This window comes from Scomber scombrus, chromosome 7 (assembly GCF_963691925.1).
Source record: "Scomber scombrus chromosome 7, fScoSco1.1, whole genome shotgun sequence".
Taxonomy (NCBI): domain Eukaryota; kingdom Metazoa; phylum Chordata; class Actinopteri; order Scombriformes; family Scombridae; genus Scomber; species Scomber scombrus.
Window position 1 is genome coordinate 5,399,260 of NC_084976.1, and position 18,701 is coordinate 5,417,960.

At 43.0% G+C, this 18,701-nt stretch overlaps 1 protein-coding gene across 1 annotated transcript; it reads left to right on the top strand.

The window, feature by feature from the left end:
* Positions 1 to 3,371: 3,371 nt before the first annotated feature.
* LOC133983253 (E3 ubiquitin-protein ligase RNF19A-like) lies at positions 3,372 to 18,531 on the top strand. The gene is made up of 9 exons (XM_062422275.1): positions 3,372 to 4,416; positions 11,106 to 11,314; positions 11,702 to 11,846; positions 12,351 to 12,513; positions 13,646 to 13,760; positions 14,070 to 14,231; positions 14,633 to 14,846; positions 14,963 to 15,106; positions 17,234 to 18,531. Exons 1-9 carry the CDS (start codon positions 3,650 to 3,652, stop codon positions 18,093 to 18,095), a joined length of 2,781 nt encoding a protein of 926 aa, XP_062278259.1. The 5' UTR covers positions 3,372 to 3,649; the 3' UTR covers positions 18,096 to 18,531.
* The last annotated feature ends 170 nt before the right edge of the window (positions 18,532 to 18,701 follow it).

Genomic DNA, 18,701 nt, shown 5'->3' on the forward strand with positions numbered 1-18,701 from the left:
TTCGTTGAGTTGACAGAAAATATGCTCTTTTGTCTGTCTTTATCTGGATATGAAATGACTTGCATCAGGATAATAGATTATGGTCATATCGCACAACCCTCCAGTATAATGTTTTCTTTAATGTTTTGTCTTTTACTGTAGCTTTCGAGCAGTCGGTGTGAAGAATGTATGCTTTATACAAACGACAACAATAGCCCTAACCCCCCAAAATCTGGTATTGAACAACAGGCTGTAGCTTCTGTTGCCTCTGCAGCTGCACACTGATGTAGTCGACACAGTCCCTCTCTGTCTCCCTCTCTTTGGCTCTTTGTTTCTTTCACCCTCTCAAAATGTGTGAAATTCTCAAGTGGACCCAACACTCATCAGATTGCCTCAGAAGCCGTCTGACCTCATGTCATTTTGTGGAGTGACTAGACACATAAATGCACACACACTTAGAGAGTTAAAAGTTGGAGAGTACAGAGAAGTAATTATGTTTTGTCATACAGGAAATTGTGAAATTACCTAATCTACTCCGCAATGTTCTGGTGAAATTCAGATGCAGAAGAAGCTCGCTTTCTCACAAGGTCATATAAGGACACAAAATGTAGTGCTTGTTGTTGTGAACTGCCTTTTTATGTCATAGTTTGTCATGGGCGTGTATCTGTATTGGCCAAAATGTTTATAACATTGACCCCTTACTGAACTATTATCTATGATTCACAGTAAAAAACCCCTCCTTTTTTATCTTATACTGGCCATTTATGCAGCCCCTCAGTTCAGCCTCTATCTCCTAAAAGGCAGTTTTAACTCCTGTCTCTTAAAAGCCCCCCTCCCAATGAGCCCACTATGTTCTGATTGTCTGGATCGTGTTAAGTTACTGCTGATACAAACCCAACATTTACTTCTTTGTATTAAAAGCTTTTACATGACAGGAGACTTTTATTTTGAAGAATATACAGGAAATTAAAATAAAAAAACAGTCAAAATCACAAAAAATGAAGATATTTGAAGCTCTTTGATGAACGGATCAGTTAGAAATAATGCAGGGAGGATTAGTACAAGCCCTATAATGGACACTCAGTGTGCCAACTCAACTTGAGTCATGGCTCTGCGTGACTACCCTCCAAAACAATGGAAAAATAACATAATATGAGCCTAGCGGTGAACTCGCATGCTGTGTGTGAAGCAGATGACCACATGACGTAATAAATACAGTGCTTGTCAGACTGTGTATTGATCATAAATTATATAAAGATGGATGATGGCGTCTCCTCTTTGCTGCCACTATGCAAAAGTGAGGCCAAAATATCTTGTTTCCAGGAATTGACATCATTTGCAACCAGAGTCTGTGCAGGAGAGATGTGTGGCGGGATGACAGCCTGCGAGACCCGCCCTCTCAACTTGACTGACAGCTGTCCCACCGCCAAGAAGACAAACTAGCCAAAACTTGCAAATTAAATCATACATTAGTATGTTCTATGAGAAACTGCTGCGTTCACTCGGCTTGTCTGACAGAGGTTTGAGGCCAGCTGTCAATCAAGAACCTTATTATATCGTCAAATAACTCGAATGAATTGGCGGGATTTATGACCTTTACTACAACCAGGCAGCTACCAGGGGGTGATTGAGATGTTTTGACTTCACCTTTGGGGAGCTGTCATATCATCAGTCTTTAAATACAGTCCATAGTATTGACTGTGTTTGGCTGTTCAACTTTACATGATCCATTTATATAACTACCAGTTGTGATTCACACGTACAAACCCTCGCTCAACTCTGGACGTGCATTATCTCTCATTTCCTGTCGATTCTCTATCAGTAGAGGGCGGATGGTCTGGAACCAGGCCTTGTCACTGTTGATCTTATAGACAGATCACTGCTCTGTCTCACTGTGTCAATACAGTCCAAGGTTGTCAACCTTATGTCCTCTCCTCTCAGATCTGTGGCTGACTGACGGCTATGCAAACCTGCACTTTGCCAGCTGTGAGACTGACTGAGTGAAGAGTGTCGAGAGATAGAAAGTACATTGGATTACTGCAGTGTTTATTATTATATAAGCTGAGCTCAAGGAGTTAAACAAATGGCTTTAATGTGGCATCATTTTTTATTATTTATTACATCAACTTGTCACAGTGTAATCACTATTCCCGAACATAGTTAGACAAGCTCAAACAAATCAACCAAAAATATCTTCATTATTACCTTCACAGCAAATGATAAAGGATTGCAACTAACAATTATTTTCATTTTCATCGATTTACCTGCTGATATATTTCTTGATTAATTAATTTATTATTTAGTTGGTGAAATGTTAAAAAAAATATGGCATTAATGTGGCATCATTTTTATTATGTATTACATCAACTTGAGTGTAATCGCTATTCCTGAACATAGTTATACCAGCTCAAACAAATCAATAAAAACATCTTCATAATTGCCTTTACAACAAAATACAATTAATTGACTTACATTTAGTTAGTGAAATGTTTAAAATGGCATTTACAGTTTCTCAGAGGCCACAATGATGCTTTCAGTTTGCTTGTTTTGTCTGAGTAATAGTCAAAAAACAAAAGATATTCAATTTATTGTCATATATAATAGAGAGAAAAAAAAGAAAATTGTCACAATATTGAGGCTGGAAGCAGAAAACGTTGGGCATTTTGGCTTACAATATGACTAACATTTAATCAATTAACCAAATAGATGTAGTGTTAGTCACAGTCATATAAAGTTAGGGCATGATGACCAGAATACACTTTGACATATTGTAAACTCAGTGTACACTAAGTAGCATCGTCCAGGCTTTCAATCACATGGAGGTTTTCACCAGTGGAGTTCAGTAGTCATGGAGATGGCTGAGTTCAATCACATGATCCTAATGTGGAACGGTGGACTAGACTTCCTGCATTACCACTTTAATGTGATGTTGAGACTAATTATTTGTTTAGAAGGAGGAATATTATGTTGTTGACGCATATGGAGAGGAGAACATGCTTTACTCTGTGTCCATGTCCTATTTGTGGGCATCTCATCAAGTGTAATACACCATTATTAACTCAGGTAAACACATATAAAATATGTTTGACAGTAAATTACAAGACTCCTCTCCTCCATATGTTTTAGAGGAGGTGATACCATGAAGCAAACTGTCAGGCACAATGAATAATGATCTTCCTCTTTCAGAACTGCAGAATTTGATTTATTGTCTGAAGTCGACTTTGATGGGAAAAAAAAGATGAAGTTGCTGCTGTTTTGTTTTTTTTAGTTCACTACACTCTGAGTTATTTCTTTTAACCTTCAGGGCTGTCAGAATGAAAAACGACTGCTAAAAATGAATGATATTAACACATATTAACATCTTTCCTTTCTCCTCTCTCTCTACAGGTTCTGTTGCATTACTTTCGCAGCAAGTGACCCCCACCCCTCCGTCAAAATCCGGCTATTAGATGTTACCACGAGGTTGATCAGGAGAAGCCACCATGTCTTAAACCCAGACGGGCCCTCCGGAGCCCTGTCCCCTCGCCCTGGACCCCCCTCCCCCTCCCCCATCCACCACCTCACCCCTTCTCCCAGCCCCATCCCGCTCCCGGACCTCCCTGCACATGCGAGGGACAGGTTACCCAGCCCTGGCTCCCCGCTGGCGCACCCCTCCCCTCCCTCCGGAGAGATGAGCTTGCAGAAGCACCAGCAGCTGGGCGGCAGCGGCGGGGTGATGGGCTCCGACAGGGACCTGCAGTCCAACGCCTCCTCTATCTCCCTGCCCTCTGTGAAGAAGGCTCCCAAGAAGAGACGCCTCTCCCTGGCCTCTCTTTTCAGACGGAGAGGACGGGAGCCCAAACCGGGGCGCCAAAGGTCTCGAGAGCTCCAGTACCCGGGACCCGGAGGGCTCGGTGGGGTGGACGGCATCGCCAGCATCGAGAGCATCCACTCCGAGATGTGTAACGATAAGAACTCTGCCTTCTTCTCCGTGGCTGGGACCGGAGCTGCCTCTGCCAACACCGCCACCAACGCCGCTGCTGCTGCTACTGCTGCTGCTACTGCTGCTGCTACTGCTGCTGCCTCCACCTCATCCGCCTCGGGGCCTTCTTTCTCTACCTCCTCCTCCTCCTCCTCCTCCAAGGCAGGGGGTGGGGCGGGGAGCGAGCTACTGGAGTGCCCGCTGTGCCTTCTGCACCACTCCAGGGAGAGCTTCCCTGACATCATGACCTGTCACCACCGCTCCTGCATCGACTGCCTCCGCCAGTACCTGCGCATCGAGATCTCCGAGTCACGTGTTAACATCAGCTGCCCCGAGTGCTCGGAGCGCTTCAACCCGCACGACATCCGCATGATCCTGGGTGACCGGGCGCTCATGGAGAAATACGAGGAGTTCATGCTGAGGAGGTGGCTGGTCGCTGATCCCGACTGCCGCTGGTGCCCCGCGCCGGACTGTGGGTAAGAAGTGGAGCACATGAACACATATACCGTAAAAACCAGTGTATAAGTAGCACCCCCGAAAAAGTGGGGTGCGTCTTATACATTGGTGTGTCCTATTCACCAGTAAAATACAGAGATAGATTGGATCTGCATGTGATTATACTGTAGGTATGTAAAAGGGCCATCCACACTAAGAATGATAACTATAACACTAACTGTAACTATAAAGATAACGATGTGAGGGTCCACACTTATGAACTATAACGTCCTATTAACAGCTGTGTAAAGCACACGCGCGCTCCAGCTGTGTCTGCAGCTAATTAAAATAGATATACTATTGATGACCCATTACTGCTGTATGTTGTATGAAAATAAAAAATAAGACCAGGTGGCTTCAGCGGCGGGTGCTGATTCAATGTGTTTCAGTATTTACAGACCAAACTGACAGCAGCAGATGTTGAAGCGCAATATGTAAAAGGGCACAGAGGATCAGTTATTGCGCTGTGGCAGAGACACACAGTATGAACACAGATCTGAACAATAAAAGATTCACTAACTTTGTTTTTCCACTGGATGGAACAGAGGATGATGCTTTGTTTGACTCTGGGACTGACACAGAGTCCTGGCACAGTGCGCTTGGTGAGATTTACAGCGACTTGGGCTCAATATTTGCACACAATAACAGCTCTGAAGAGTTTTTGTGACGCAAGTGAGCGCACAGATACTCACTGTATCAAATATGTAAAGTTACCTTGTTCTTTTAAAAGTTTTAATTGAAACTTAAAAGTTAATATACCGGTCCAGTTCAGTTAAGAAAATCATTACCGGACCATTAACCATTAACCCGACACACTATTTCAGGTGTAATATGTTGAAAAAGTTTTGGAGTATAAACATATGTGTTTATAAATGAATAGTTACTGGTGCATTCAAATAAACCAGTCTGTAATGGAAAAGCATTTTTCCCTGCATGACTCCCTCCAAAATAGACTGCGGTGCGATTTATACACCGGTTTTATGGTAAGCCCTGAAAATTACACAGAGTAATTTCATTAAATTTTTTCCCCCATCAGTTCTGCTTTCCCTGAGTGAATTAATATAAATACATATTTACTTTAACATTAGGCTCATGTCTATGCAAGTATTACTGCTGCAGGAGCCATCTGTGGTTGTTTTCAGCTACTGTGTTTTCATTATGATGAAATAATGTGCAGTCAGATGTCAGGGAAACTGATCATTACTTTGAATGATCACACAGTGTTTTCCATGTACTGCGATCTGAAATGGTAAATTAATACGTTGCATTAGATGGTGAATAAAGATGGAGGAAGCGTTGCGAGGACAAGCGTGCTGCAACAGCAGAAGAAGCAGCAGCTTTGCCTCGCAGGCCCCAGATGTTGCAGACAGAGAATAATTGACCCTCTCACGTACCGAGCAGCAGCAAAGAGAGATTTTCAGCCAGAGATCATGCAGGGATTTGGATTGTTGTTGTTTACAACAGTATCCTCAGCTGAACCCTCATCATGTAGTTCACCCCCCACCACCCAAACTTTTACCATCAAGTGCCCGCTACTATGTATGGAGAATTAATGAGAGTTTGACCTATATAGTGTGCTCTCAACGATTCTGCCTCTTGGGGGGATTGGCCTCAGCTCAAGAGATGCCTGTTAAATACTGCAATCATGGTCTTTGGAGCTGAATGGCTCTCTGCTGGTGACCTGAACAAGAGGTTGAAGGAGAGCAGGAGGTATAAACGGAATGTAGAGAAGCACAGAAAGGGTGAAAGAAGGGAAATAAATATAAAAGATTTTCTTAGTTGAGTGTTTGCTTGGTCTCAACAGCATAAGGGTCTGTGGTAGTGGGGGGAGGGATACAATCCACAAAGTCGATTTGATCTCAGACCAGTAAAACCATTGCATAATAACCTACAAATAACATATACTATAATATATATAACTTTACGATAATAAGCCATCTATTTACAAAACAGATGAACAGCCTGACATGACTGAAGAAGCCTATGATTGACAACATTTTCCACAATGTTCAATATATAAATGGCTTAAATATGATCATAATATAAATTCATTGTTCTGGTCAGGGTGGAAAAACATCTGAAGCAGCAGAAAAATTGTAATTACTTTTCTGCAATTTTCACACTTTGCAAATGTATCCATTGGAACAAATTGGTCGCTTGGGCGGGCCGGTTCTGGCCTGCAGACCGTATGTTTGACACCCCTGGTTTAACGACTTACCAGAAGCCAAAACACTGCACAACAGTTTGTCAGATTTTACAACTCTGGAAAGTTATCACGTCAACAGCAGTTTTATCTCTTGTTCAGACAGTTGTGGTGTTACAGTTGAATACAGCATCAACGTTATAGTAAAAGTAATGTGTACTGGCGTATGTGATTGGCCAACGTAATGTCTTGCCAGTTGATGTTGGGCTGCCTTGAGCTCAGTTCATCTTCTTTCCAGATGACTGCTATGTGTTTTTTGCTGAGTCGTCTGCATGATCACACTGCCCTCCATTAAAATGTGAAGGCTGCGTTTTTTCACTCAGAGCTGAACGCCCCCCTACAGTGTTGCAACATCACATAATAATGTGTTATAAGAGTAGCACTCAAGAGTACATCCACCTGCATCTCTCTGACTCTTTCAGACAGTCCTTTCTGTACCAGAACTCTTTCTTTCCTTCTGTATATATTTCAGCTCTATCCGTCTCACTGGCTGCACGCCTCTTTTAAAACAGTCGTCCATTCTCGCCCTGACTGTTTTGCTGACGGCTCTTTGGCTCCCTTCCACCCCAGTCCATTCTCCCGGCCCCCCACACATACATACACACTGTCACTGCAGCGTGTCTCTGTTAGAAGTCCTGCAGGGTCAAACAGTGACTCCAACTCACTGACAAATCAAATCAGCAGCTCATTTTATTCCGGGTCGAGTTGACATCTGTCTCTAACTGTCGCCAAACTCACGAAAAGTAAAAGAAGCAGGCGGACTTTACATTGAAATGAACTGTTATTTTCTCCGTGGCTGAATATGATGATTATGGAAGGAATGGTGATGTGTCTTTAAGAGGGAAAGCTGAATCTATTTGAACATTTTGTGACTAAAGGACACACACACACACACACACACACACACACACACACACACACACACACACACACACACACACACAGACACACAGACACACAGACACACAGACACTGCCTGAAAAAGCCTAACTTATTTTGGATAATCATTATCTTTAAGCAGGATGCCTAATAGTAAGCCAATTTCTATCATGTTTATATCATGTTGTCCTCCTCTTTGCCCCCCCCCTTCCCCTTTCTCGCAACTGTTTCCTTTTCTTCCAGGAATTGTTTGGGGTCATGAGTCAAAAAAAAAAAACCCGCCCTCCCTCCTTTCCCCCCAACCCCATCAGACTTTCTCAAAGTACTTTACTCTTAAGCCATAGTAACCTTGAATACCTTGGTCAGCGGGATGTTGTGTTTTGTTTGAGCGGGACGTCCTGTTTTGTAACCTCGACCAGAATAGTAAGCAGATATATTTTAAGGGTAAGGATTGTGGTGGGAAGGCCTCACGTGTTTTTATTGTGTTATGTTTCAGGACAGTTGAAACAGCCGCAGCATCAAACCGTGATGATTCGGAACCTTGGAGCCTGCTCTGCTCGGAGGAAGAGACTAAATGTCGGCCGTAGTTACGCAGTGCGCCTCGCTGTCTGATGAAGATACTCCAGAGCTGGTTAGGTTAGGTTAGGCTAGCACTAGTTTAGTCTAATCTGTGGCCATATTGCCCATTGAGTTAGTGAAACTTTACACTAGTGGCTGCAGCTTCTTGTCAGTACGTACACAGATTAGTAAGCAGACAGAATGAATACGCATGCAGATTGTCGCATCAGCCGATCTTTGCCAGCACCAGTTCTCTAAGTTCAGCTCAGTGTGTCGTTCTCTTCAGCCTGAGCTCTTCCTTCCTCTCTCGTGTCAGAGTGACACAGCAAATGTCTCTATCTCCTGTGCCGAGAGACTAGATTTTATTTTTGCACTCCAGAGCGGCTCAGAGGAAACTACATCGTCCTTCCATTTGAGTTTTTTTTTCTCCCACATCTCTCTCCACTCTTGTCCTTTCCTCTCAGTGCATGTTCCTCTTTCCTGCAGTGCCGAGGCTTCTGCCAGTTTAATACTCTGGTTCATTATGCTGTTTGTTAAGTGCATTGTTTCCGAGAAGTTTGGGAAATGCACAGAAGACACATTTGGACCAATTACCTCCTCCTGGAAACAACAGCTTCAGCCTGCTGTAATCTGAACAGGGATCAGAGTGGGTCTGGGCCTGAAACCACTCATCTCTCCAGTTTAGATTTCCCCCCTCAGCAGCTGTATTAATCTGACATTAATGTTTAGAAATTATAATACGGTACAGTTATTGGTTATGAGGTTGAACAGTATATTAGCTATATTGGTTCTTTCTTAGGTTCTACATGAGTCCAAAACAGAGACCGATAACTATAATAATAATAATAATAATAATAATAAAACTTTATATAATAGTAATAATAATAATGACTTTATTTGTATAGCATCCTTCATACAATAATTGCAGCTCAAAGTGCTTTACAACAGAAGAAATGACATACACCAAGTGCTTCACATTAAAAGGGCCTAAAAGGTGCGTAAAGCAATGTTAAAAAAGAACAAAAAAGAAAGAGGAAAGAAAAAGAAACATTCATGTAATATTAGATGGAAAATAAAGATCGCAATCATTGTAAAATGTTTAAAAAAAAAAAATTTATAGAAATTTATAGAGCACTTTTCAAAAATAAAAAAAAGGCAACAAAAATACACAAATCATGAAATAATTATTAAAACAAATAAAAACTGTTTCATGAGTAAAAACCAATCAAATGTAGGAAATAGATAGCCTATATTTAAAAGAAATAAAAGCAATTAAAGGAAAATTAAAACAAATAAAATCCATAAAGGCTCTCTGATAAAAGTGTGTTTTAAGAAGCAATAAAGAGATTACTGATTCAGCGTAAGCATCAGTAAATTTAGTAGGCCTGCATCACTTTGATTTATAAAAGTTAGCTATTATTTTTGTAATGGTGGTGAATGCACTGCTGTAGTCACTAACATATTTGAGTCCTTGTATTTCTGATTTTCTGCTAGGGAGGATTTGTAATGTTTTGATGGCTGTAAAAGCAGGACCTAACCCTAACCCTTGAAAATGTGTAAAATAGTTGTTCAGAGGTAATGATGATACAGAAACGGACGTGATCTAAATTCATCTTGTGCTTTTGGTTTGTCTTCATTTTGGTTTTTCGGGGGATTTTGATAGTGAAATGATGCGCCGTAGTGGTTGATTTAACAGGAAGTACTAAGATTGGTTAGTTTCGTTTGCATGGTGGGGAATTTGTGTACCTCAGGTAATGTCTGGAAGCATTTTTACAGCAGCTGTGTGGCCAAATTCATGAGAAATACTCCCATTGAAGTGCTAAAGTCATGCTCTCATTTCCTATTATCTCCACAGTCCTTCACAGTCTGTAGTCTGCATGGAGTTTAGTGCTGCTGGTATGCAGAGGAGGATTTTTAAAAAGGGGCCTTGCTTATCCTTGCAGCCTGTCTGCCTTCTAGACACAGTCCTCAGTAGAGTAAAATGATCCACGATGGAGGAAGTCTCCCAGGCCCTCCACGGCTCTGTGATTGAAACCTGATCCTCAGGTCACTCACAGAGGGACAGAGAGGCTCCCGCTGCAGTCAGATACGACTACACGTCACATGCTCCAGGGTTCCCCCTCAGGAAAAAATCAGCTCGCCGCTATTCTGCAGCTGTCATCTTCGGACAGAATAACTCAACCGCTCTTATTTTTGAACGCGGCTTCTTTGTCAGCGCTTGCCGCCTTTCTCTCCCGTCCTGTCGAGTGAAAGCGTCGCACATCACACAGCTGTCACTCTGTCACAGATGTTGTGTTGCGCTGGGCTGTGCTACTCACATAAAATCAGATCATTCCTCTTCAATAAGGAATGTGTGAAAGGTTGTTGGATGGGGGTGCTTTGTTAAGGTGAGAGGACGTTCTAGTTACCACTCAATCAAAGCTGAAGCTCTCTCTGGGGAATTTTAGATCTCAAGCTATCGGCTGAATGAAGCCTGAATGGGAATCAGACGTCCGCTGAGGTACACTTTCACAGGGGTCAGAAGCATTGGTAAACAGACATATTTAACTTTTTGGCATTTACCTGACACACACACACAAACACACACTCCCATAAGCCAACACAATGATTGAGGATGAACAAAGAATCATTACTCACATCAAGACTTTTTTGCAGTCTGGAGATGGATCACAGTGTCTGTAAACAGAGGGAGATGAAGTGGTTGTCTAGTTTGCCATTTTAGAAGCTTTGTAATATAAATTGTGAGATAAATTAAAGCGGTGTTTTAATGTTAAGATATGCCCGCGCTGTATTGGTGGAATCGTTAAGAAAATGAATAAAGTTGTGCGCTGCCTCTTTCCAGATGTTAGCTGTCTTAATGTGTCATTTTATATAAATGACTTTACTTCGATATGCACTGTTTGCACTCTTATTTTAATTTGTACTGCAGTTCGTTATGTGACCTCTGCGCATTTAGACAAAACTCCTTCTGTTATGTCATTATTAAATATTAACTTATATCCGGTGTGTTTTGTGTTTGCTCTCCTCCAGGTATGCCGTGATCGCCTTCGGGTGCGCCAGCTGTCCCAAGATCACGTGCGGCAGGGAGGGCTGCGGCACGGAGTTCTGTTACCACTGTAAGCAGCTGTGGCATCCCAACCAGACCTGTGATGCAGCGCGGCAGCAGAGAGCCCAGAGCCTCCGCCTCAGGACGGTGCGCTCGTCCTCCCTCAGCTACAGCCAAGAGAGCGGAGCTGCAGGTTGGCCGAGTGAACACGCACGCACACACACACACACACACACACACACACACACACACACACACACACACACACACACACACACACACACACACACACACACACACACACACACACACACACACACTCACACACACTCACACCGACCGAAGCGTGTATAGTCGCTCGGCTGCTCATTTAATCTCCAGTATGCCGTGCTCAGTGCATGTTGATCAGATCACTCACACTCCCTTAAACATGAGCCCAGATTACATCCAGTATATTCCCACAAGTGAAGTGATGAGAGGAGGATTGTGGGATTTGTTGGAAATGTGTCTTCACACCATGACAGATAGTATTATAGTACATGAGACTATACTCTTATCTTTTCCTCTACCTGTCTCTCAGCTGATGACATCAAACCGTGTCCGCGCTGCGCCGCTTACATCATCAAGATGAATGACGGCAGCTGTAACCACATGACCTGCGCCGTCTGCGGCTGTGAGTTCTGCTGGCTCTGCATGAAGGAGATCTCAGACCTGCACTACCTGAGGTCAGTATATGCACACAAAGCACCAAATAGACATAGTTTAGAAGGTTTTTGGTAATGTAACATGTGGGCATGAGTATTTTGAATATGCTTAGGTATGTGTTTTTATGTTCCTTGTCACTGTGATTGCAATTCAAATGATGCCCAAGTCAGTATTTGTGGGAATCCACAATTTTTTGTTAGTTGTATGAATGTTTGATACTGTTTTTATTAGCTGAGTAGTGGCTGAAAATATGAACCTATTCAGCAAGTTTGGTTCTTAAAGTTTCTGACCTGCCTGGCTAAATTCAGATGAAGTGGCTTTGGAACATTCATAAAGCTAGACAGCGCTTTAAAGGTCTTTGGCACTAAATATATCGCAAAAACAATAAAAACAAAGATCTGTCTCCACCGGGAATCATTTTTTCCCCCTTAACACCTACAACACAGTATGAATGATGTAGCTATAGGCCTTCACCATCACTTTTCTCTAAATCTTTCCCCTCCACCTCTCTCACTCTCTCTCAGTCCGTCAGGCTGTACGTTCTGGGGGAAGAAGCCGTGGAGCAGGAAGAAGAAGATTCTGTGGCAACTGGGAACACTCGTGGGCGCCCCTGTCGGTATCGCGCTCATCGCCGGCATCGCCATCCCCGCCATGATTATCGGCATCCCCGTATATGTGGGAAGGAAGGTGAGACTCTACGGACAATTTCATACAATACAGTTATAGCATTCACTACATGGGTGAAGCAGAACATCGACTAGTAGATGTACTGCTGAAATACTTAACTGCATTGAGCTGTATGGATTATTATAAAAGCATGTAGTATTGGCTTTAATAGTTTGAGTAGCTGCAGCTCTGCCTTCTCACACAGCACACCTCTAAAGCAGTATCTTTAGTCAGGGTTACATAACTGGGCAGAAACCAGCACTGCATATCAATCAGTAACCAGCTAGTTATACTGCAAAAATCAGCACACATACTTTCATTTTTCTTTCTTACACTTCAGCTCAGTTCATTTCTTAATAACCTGCTCTGCGTGTGTGTGTGTACATTTGCGTTGTTTCAAGTCTCTCATCAGTCTAGTTCTGTTTAATACAAACTTGACAGTCCAGTAAAATAAAAGGATTCAGACTTTCCAGAATTCCCCTCTGCAGCTTGCCAAGAAGATCTCAGAGCCAACATTTCTTTTTTCTTTTAAAAAAAAAAATTGTTCCCCTCCTCACAGAACCAGACCACATTCAGTAGCGATCACATGACAGACGTGGAGCGTCTGAGCATGAATCACCTGCATTCCACACGCAGCGGATGAATGTAGCTGCTCGGCCTTGATGTTATATCTGCATGGCGGTGACTCACCGCACCGTGGCTAGTTAGTTGATAGATGGTGACATTCTCTCTATATGTCAGCTCTACTGTGTTACTGTTGATTGATTAATTAGGCAGACATGTCATAATAATTGTAACAGAAGTCCATGCAATACTTCTGAGTCTTTACGATGTATATTTATAATGCTTCCTGCTTTTCATTTATTATTTATTTAGACCTTTTAACAGTGTGCATGTTACTTCAGCAACTATCTTTTACATGCATTCTCCAACTCTAGCTATCTTTCACATAATGACTGGTCAATGTGGACTTATGAATTAGTTTCCCACCCTCCATCGATTGCTCCTGTGAGACAATATTCATGATTGATTGGTAGTAGCAGTGAAAGGTTTTGTCATTGAGGCCACAACACTTATGCTGTTTCAGTATTTGTGAGAACTTGACTCTTTGTGTTGTTTTTTCTGACTGTGTGACTCATCGCTCCCCCCTTAGATCCACAACCGCTATGAAGGCAAAGATATCTCCAACCACAAGAGGAACCTGGTGATCGCTGGTGGAGTGACGCTCTCTGTCATCGTGTCTCCAGTGGTGGCTGCAGTCACTGTCGGTCAGTCTGCTCTCTTCTCCTCTTTTTTTTCTCTATCTCAATCTCTCCCTCTCTGCAGCACATCTGTGCATGCCTGGAGATCCTTTATTTATATTGCCTTGCTGGACTTTGTTAGCTTCAGTAATTTCTTTTGTTTAATTTTAGAGTTCATGTGATGCAAAAGTTTGTTTTTAAAGTCGATTGGATCTGTTATGAGCTGTTGCATAAAGATGGGAAAGTTGAACGTGATTTAGACTGTTTGGATTGCAGCCTTTGGCTAACATGTTGCTGTCTATGTGTGTGTGTGTCTTTGTTTCTTACTTTCTTGAGGCATTGGAGTTCCCATCATGCTGGCGTACGTCTACGGCGTGGTGCCCATCTCACTGTGCCGCAGTGGAGGTTGTGGCGTCTCAGCTGGGAACGGAAAAGGAGTTCGCATCGAGTTTGATGACGAGAATGACATGAATGCTGGCAGTGGGGCAGCTGCCACTGGTAAGCTTCAGTGACACCCCCCCCCCCCCCACTCTCTCTCCACCCCACACACACACACACACACACACACACACACACACACACACACACACACACACCCAAAAGCAACCTTGTGTTTATGCCCAAGTCAGCAAACAACACAATTTTCTTTTTGCTGACTGATACACTGCTGTGTCCAAATGAAATTTGCTGTCAGTTTCACATATGTCAAGTCTTTCACAGAAGAAAATATCTCTTCTTTAGTTTTGTTTGGCGTTTTCAGTGTGAAACTAAACGTCCACTGCTGTTAACGTACCCTTACCATTCAGAATTTAAGCAGAAACATCTCTTTTTTTTAGACACAGTTATCTCTTTATTCCTTATTTCCATGTTTTTAAAATCTATGTGATGGTTTTCTGTAGATACGACATCAGTGGCAGACACCAGGAACAACCCTAGTATAGGGGAAGGCAGTGTTGGGGGCCTGACAGGCAGCCTGAGTGCCAGTGGCAGTCACATGGACCGACTGGGGGCCATCAGGGACAACCTGAGTGAGACGGCCTCCACTATGGCCCTGGCGGGAGCCAGCATCACCGGCAGCCTGTCTGGCAGTGCCATGGTTAATTACTTAAACAGGTATTGTGATGTCAACACACATTGTAGGATTTCAATGTTGATGTAATGTCAGACTTCATGGTGCTTTCTTTGTGAAATCGGAATCTTCTGAATGTTCCTCCCTCTCATGTTGCCAGGCTGGAGGTACAGGCTGACGTACAGAAGGAGCGCTGCAGTCTCAGTGGTGAGTCTGGCACCGTCAGCCTGGGTACAATCAGCGACAACGCTAGCACCAAAGCAATGGCTGGATCCATTCTTAATGCCTACATGCCCCTCGACAGGTAAGAAATCACCTACATAATGACTGGATGAAGCAGGAGGAATCACTTCACTGTCCTGACAAAATATCAAACAGATGGTTGTAAATGAACACCTGTGGTCACATAATGTAAATAAAATACTGAGCACCAGCACTGATGTGTTTTCAATAGTAATTATCAACACTGTGAAAATACTCTTTTGCTTGTCAGAAGAAAAACATTAGATTGATTATATTTGCTTGTTATTGGTTATTGAAAGATAAAATATTTATCGAGCATATGTGCTTTCTCCTTTTATTGATGCTGATAATCCATTTATTATCATAGAATTATCTAGTGATTGATATTAGAAAAAGATGAGAATGTTTCACTATGATGTTGTTATGCCTCTCAGCAGTTGCATTAGGCATTTTCTGACCACAGGAGCTTTGTCATAGTACTAAGAACTGGTGCAGGAACCAACTGTTTTTTATTGTGTCCATACTGCAGGAACTGTAGAACGCTTTTTTGAGCGACATTTTAGCTCCTATTTCAGGGTAGTTACTAGTTACTAGTTACTCTCTGACCACAAGAGGAACCATGACTGACCAAAGTGTTCGAACGAGCAAATGCAGCACAAGGAAACTATAGAAGTAGGAAGAGTCTTTACATCACTGTGTAGTGTGTGAATACACATTGATACCACACTTGAAAGCTCTTGGTAGTTAGTGTAGTGTTAAATAGACAAACCACTCCCTCATGTCCCCCTCGTCTCAGTTTCACAGGTCATCAGTCTGAGTGAGGCACAGATATTTTCATGTGTTGGTTAATTCAATGATTTATTTGCATACAAGTCATGTTAATGTTATGTTAAGTTGGCTAAACTGTGGTAACACTCTAACTAAATTAACTCTGAGCCTGTAAATAGTATGTAATCTACAGTTTTTTATATGTTGACAAGTCAGACAGCAGAGCAGCAGATAAATGGGATGATAGCCCGGGAGTTGATTTATCACAGGAGAGATAGTTTCATTCATAATTACGATTACTTTATAGTTTATTTTTTAAGGTTTTCTAAAAGTTTATGATAGCCATGAAATGCATGTCTCTGTCGTTTTATAGCTAAGAGTTAGTTTACAGCCCACCAACGCACAATCAATAATCAGTGGAGGTTTGTAAATGTTTAATTCCAATACGTGATAGTCCTATAACTTTAGCTGTTATTAATCCTGTCAGTCATCATAAAAGCAGCCTCCAGATCGAAATAAAAGGAGAGAACGAATGAATTTGTGAGTTTGTTAAAGTTTGCAGGGAATAGGACTCTGTGGCAGGCATTTAGCAGAACTTGGTCTTGTTTGCATATGTAGGCCATATAAAGGCATCAGAGGAATCAAGAGTCTGTTTCATAACCAGTTAAAAGTTCCTTAGAGCAACTTTAACAATATAAACATCAGTATTTTCAAGGGACTCTTCAACATTGCTGTGGTGAGCATTTTAATTTGACTCTGTAAATTAAGTCTATAATAATCTTTAGATACTATTTGGAGATCAACAGCAAATGAACAAATGTGCACATCGGGGAAAAATCAGTCAGTATTCTCTGGAGTGTGTTCTGTCATTTGGTAGAAGGTCATACCACATAGATATGTTGCTTTTTAGTGTGCTTGTCCATGGATCTTCCAAAGACTTCAACAGAACTGGCACAGTGTTGGTATTGTGACATAATGATCGTTCCTTCTTTTATAGTTTCCTTGATCCAGCACCGGCAACAACCATTTTTAAAAACCTGTGCAAACAACCACGTAGTCTCCTTTTATTATTATCACAAAACCTCTGACGCACAACAAACACAGAGCTCTGATCACAGCGTCATCCCTTTTGTTGTTGTACTGTGTAGAAGTAACATTGCTACATCAACTGCCAGCTGGCTTACATGTCATCAGTGTTTCTACTAGCGCTACGAATGCAAACAGAAGAAAAAAACCCCTCTTTGAAGGTATGTAGTGTTAGTAGAGCTCCTCAGTAGGTGGTTCCTCTCAGGGAGTCCCCAGAACTGTTTGGTCTATTGTAAAAACAGCCTTCAGAGGTTTATTGTTTAAACAAATACACACACGCTGTACTTTCCTTTAATGTCTCACTTCTTTGTCATTTTTCCCTCACACATTCCAGAGATGGGAACAGTATGGAAGTCCAGGTCGACATCGAATCCAAACCCGGCAAACTGCGGCATCACAGCGGCGGCAGCAGCGTGGACGACGGCAGCCAAGTAGGCCGCTGCGGCTGGACCTGCCCCTCCAATGGCTGCAACTCCTCAGAGGGCAAAGGAACCTCCGCCAAGTGGGCCAAAGAGGCGTCCTGCTCGTCATCTTCCAGCTCGGGGGGCAAAAAGAGTAAAGGCAAGCTGCGCAAGAAAGGCGGCGGAGGAGGAGGAGGAGGAGGAGGAGGCACCAAGATCAACGAGACGCGGGAGGACATGGACGCTCAGCTGCTGGAGCAGCGCAGCACCAACTCCTCGGAGTTCGACTCGCCTTCCCTGAGTGGCAGCCTGCCCTCAGTGGCCGACTCCCACTCCAGCCACTTCTCAGAGTTCAGCTGCTCCGACCTGGAGAGCATGAAGACGTCCTGTAGCCACGGCTCGGGCGGAGGCGACTACCACACCCGCTTCGCCACCGTCAGCCCTTTACCCGAGGTGGAGAACGACCGCCTCGAGACCTGCCCCGCCGCTGCTGCTCCTCTTTCTTCTTCTTCTTCTTCTTCTTCTTCTTCGTCCTCATCCCAGGGACAAGGAGCCGTGATCACTCCCCACTCCCCCACCTCCACCAGCTCCTCCCTGGGCCACGGCGCAGAGATCTCCCCCCTCTGCTTCATCACGGAGGAGAACGTGAGCCTGGTGTACCCCGCCGAGCCGGACTCTCACAGCAACACCGGAGAGCTGCTAAAAGAAACCAACAACAACAACCACCATCAACCGCACCACCCAACCCAAACCCAGCAGCAGCCCAAGAACTCGTGTATACAGACTGACATATAGAATCTCAAAACCTTAAGTGCTGCACAGACGCTCTGTTTTTATTTAACATCTTTTTTTCCTCCACCAAACTAACAATCCTAGTTTACAGTTTAACCTGAAATTTCTGTTATTCCCTTGTAAAGGGGGGACATGTTATTTTGGGATCAATGTCTTCATAAAAGAAAAAAACGTTAAGATTGTGAATGCTGGTGTTTCCGCCCGTGCGATCCGCAGACTGCTGACACACTTTTGATCGTTCACTTCCTCACCACTTGTAAACGGAAAGCAGCCCCCTCCCCTCTCCCCTCACCACCTTCATCACGTTGATCTGTGTAGGTTCAATTAAAACCACTGTGCCAGTTTTGCTAGTATTTAGATTTTTTTTTTTGGCTCTTCAATGCAGATGCAAACACCATGCAGGAATCTTAATGTTACAGCTTTCCAAAAAAAAGAAGAAGAAGTGAACTCAAAAACAGGGACCAGGCAGTATGATTCACAAGTCCCACCCCCCACCCCCTCCACCCCTCCAACAAAAATTGACTTATTAGTAACAGAGGAACCTGTGTGTTCTTTTCTGTAATTATTATTAGATACATTTTTTTGTGCAACTTTTGAAATGAACCCTGT

What these genes read in the sequence shown, in the direction of transcription:
- LOC133983253 (XM_062422275.1), top strand. Translation starts at nt 3,650, where the DNA reads ATGAGCTTGCAGAAGCACCAGCAGCTGGGCGGCAGCGGCGGGGTGATG. An exon ending in ATGGTTAATTACTTAAACAG is followed by an intron (nt 14,847 to 14,962) that starts GTATTGTGATGT and finishes TCATGTTGCCAG; the next exon opens with GCTGGAGGTACAGGCTGACG. An exon ending in GCCTACATGCCCCTCGACAG is followed by an intron (nt 15,107 to 17,233) that starts GTAAGAAATCAC and finishes CACACATTCCAG; the next exon opens with AGATGGGAACAGTATGGAAG.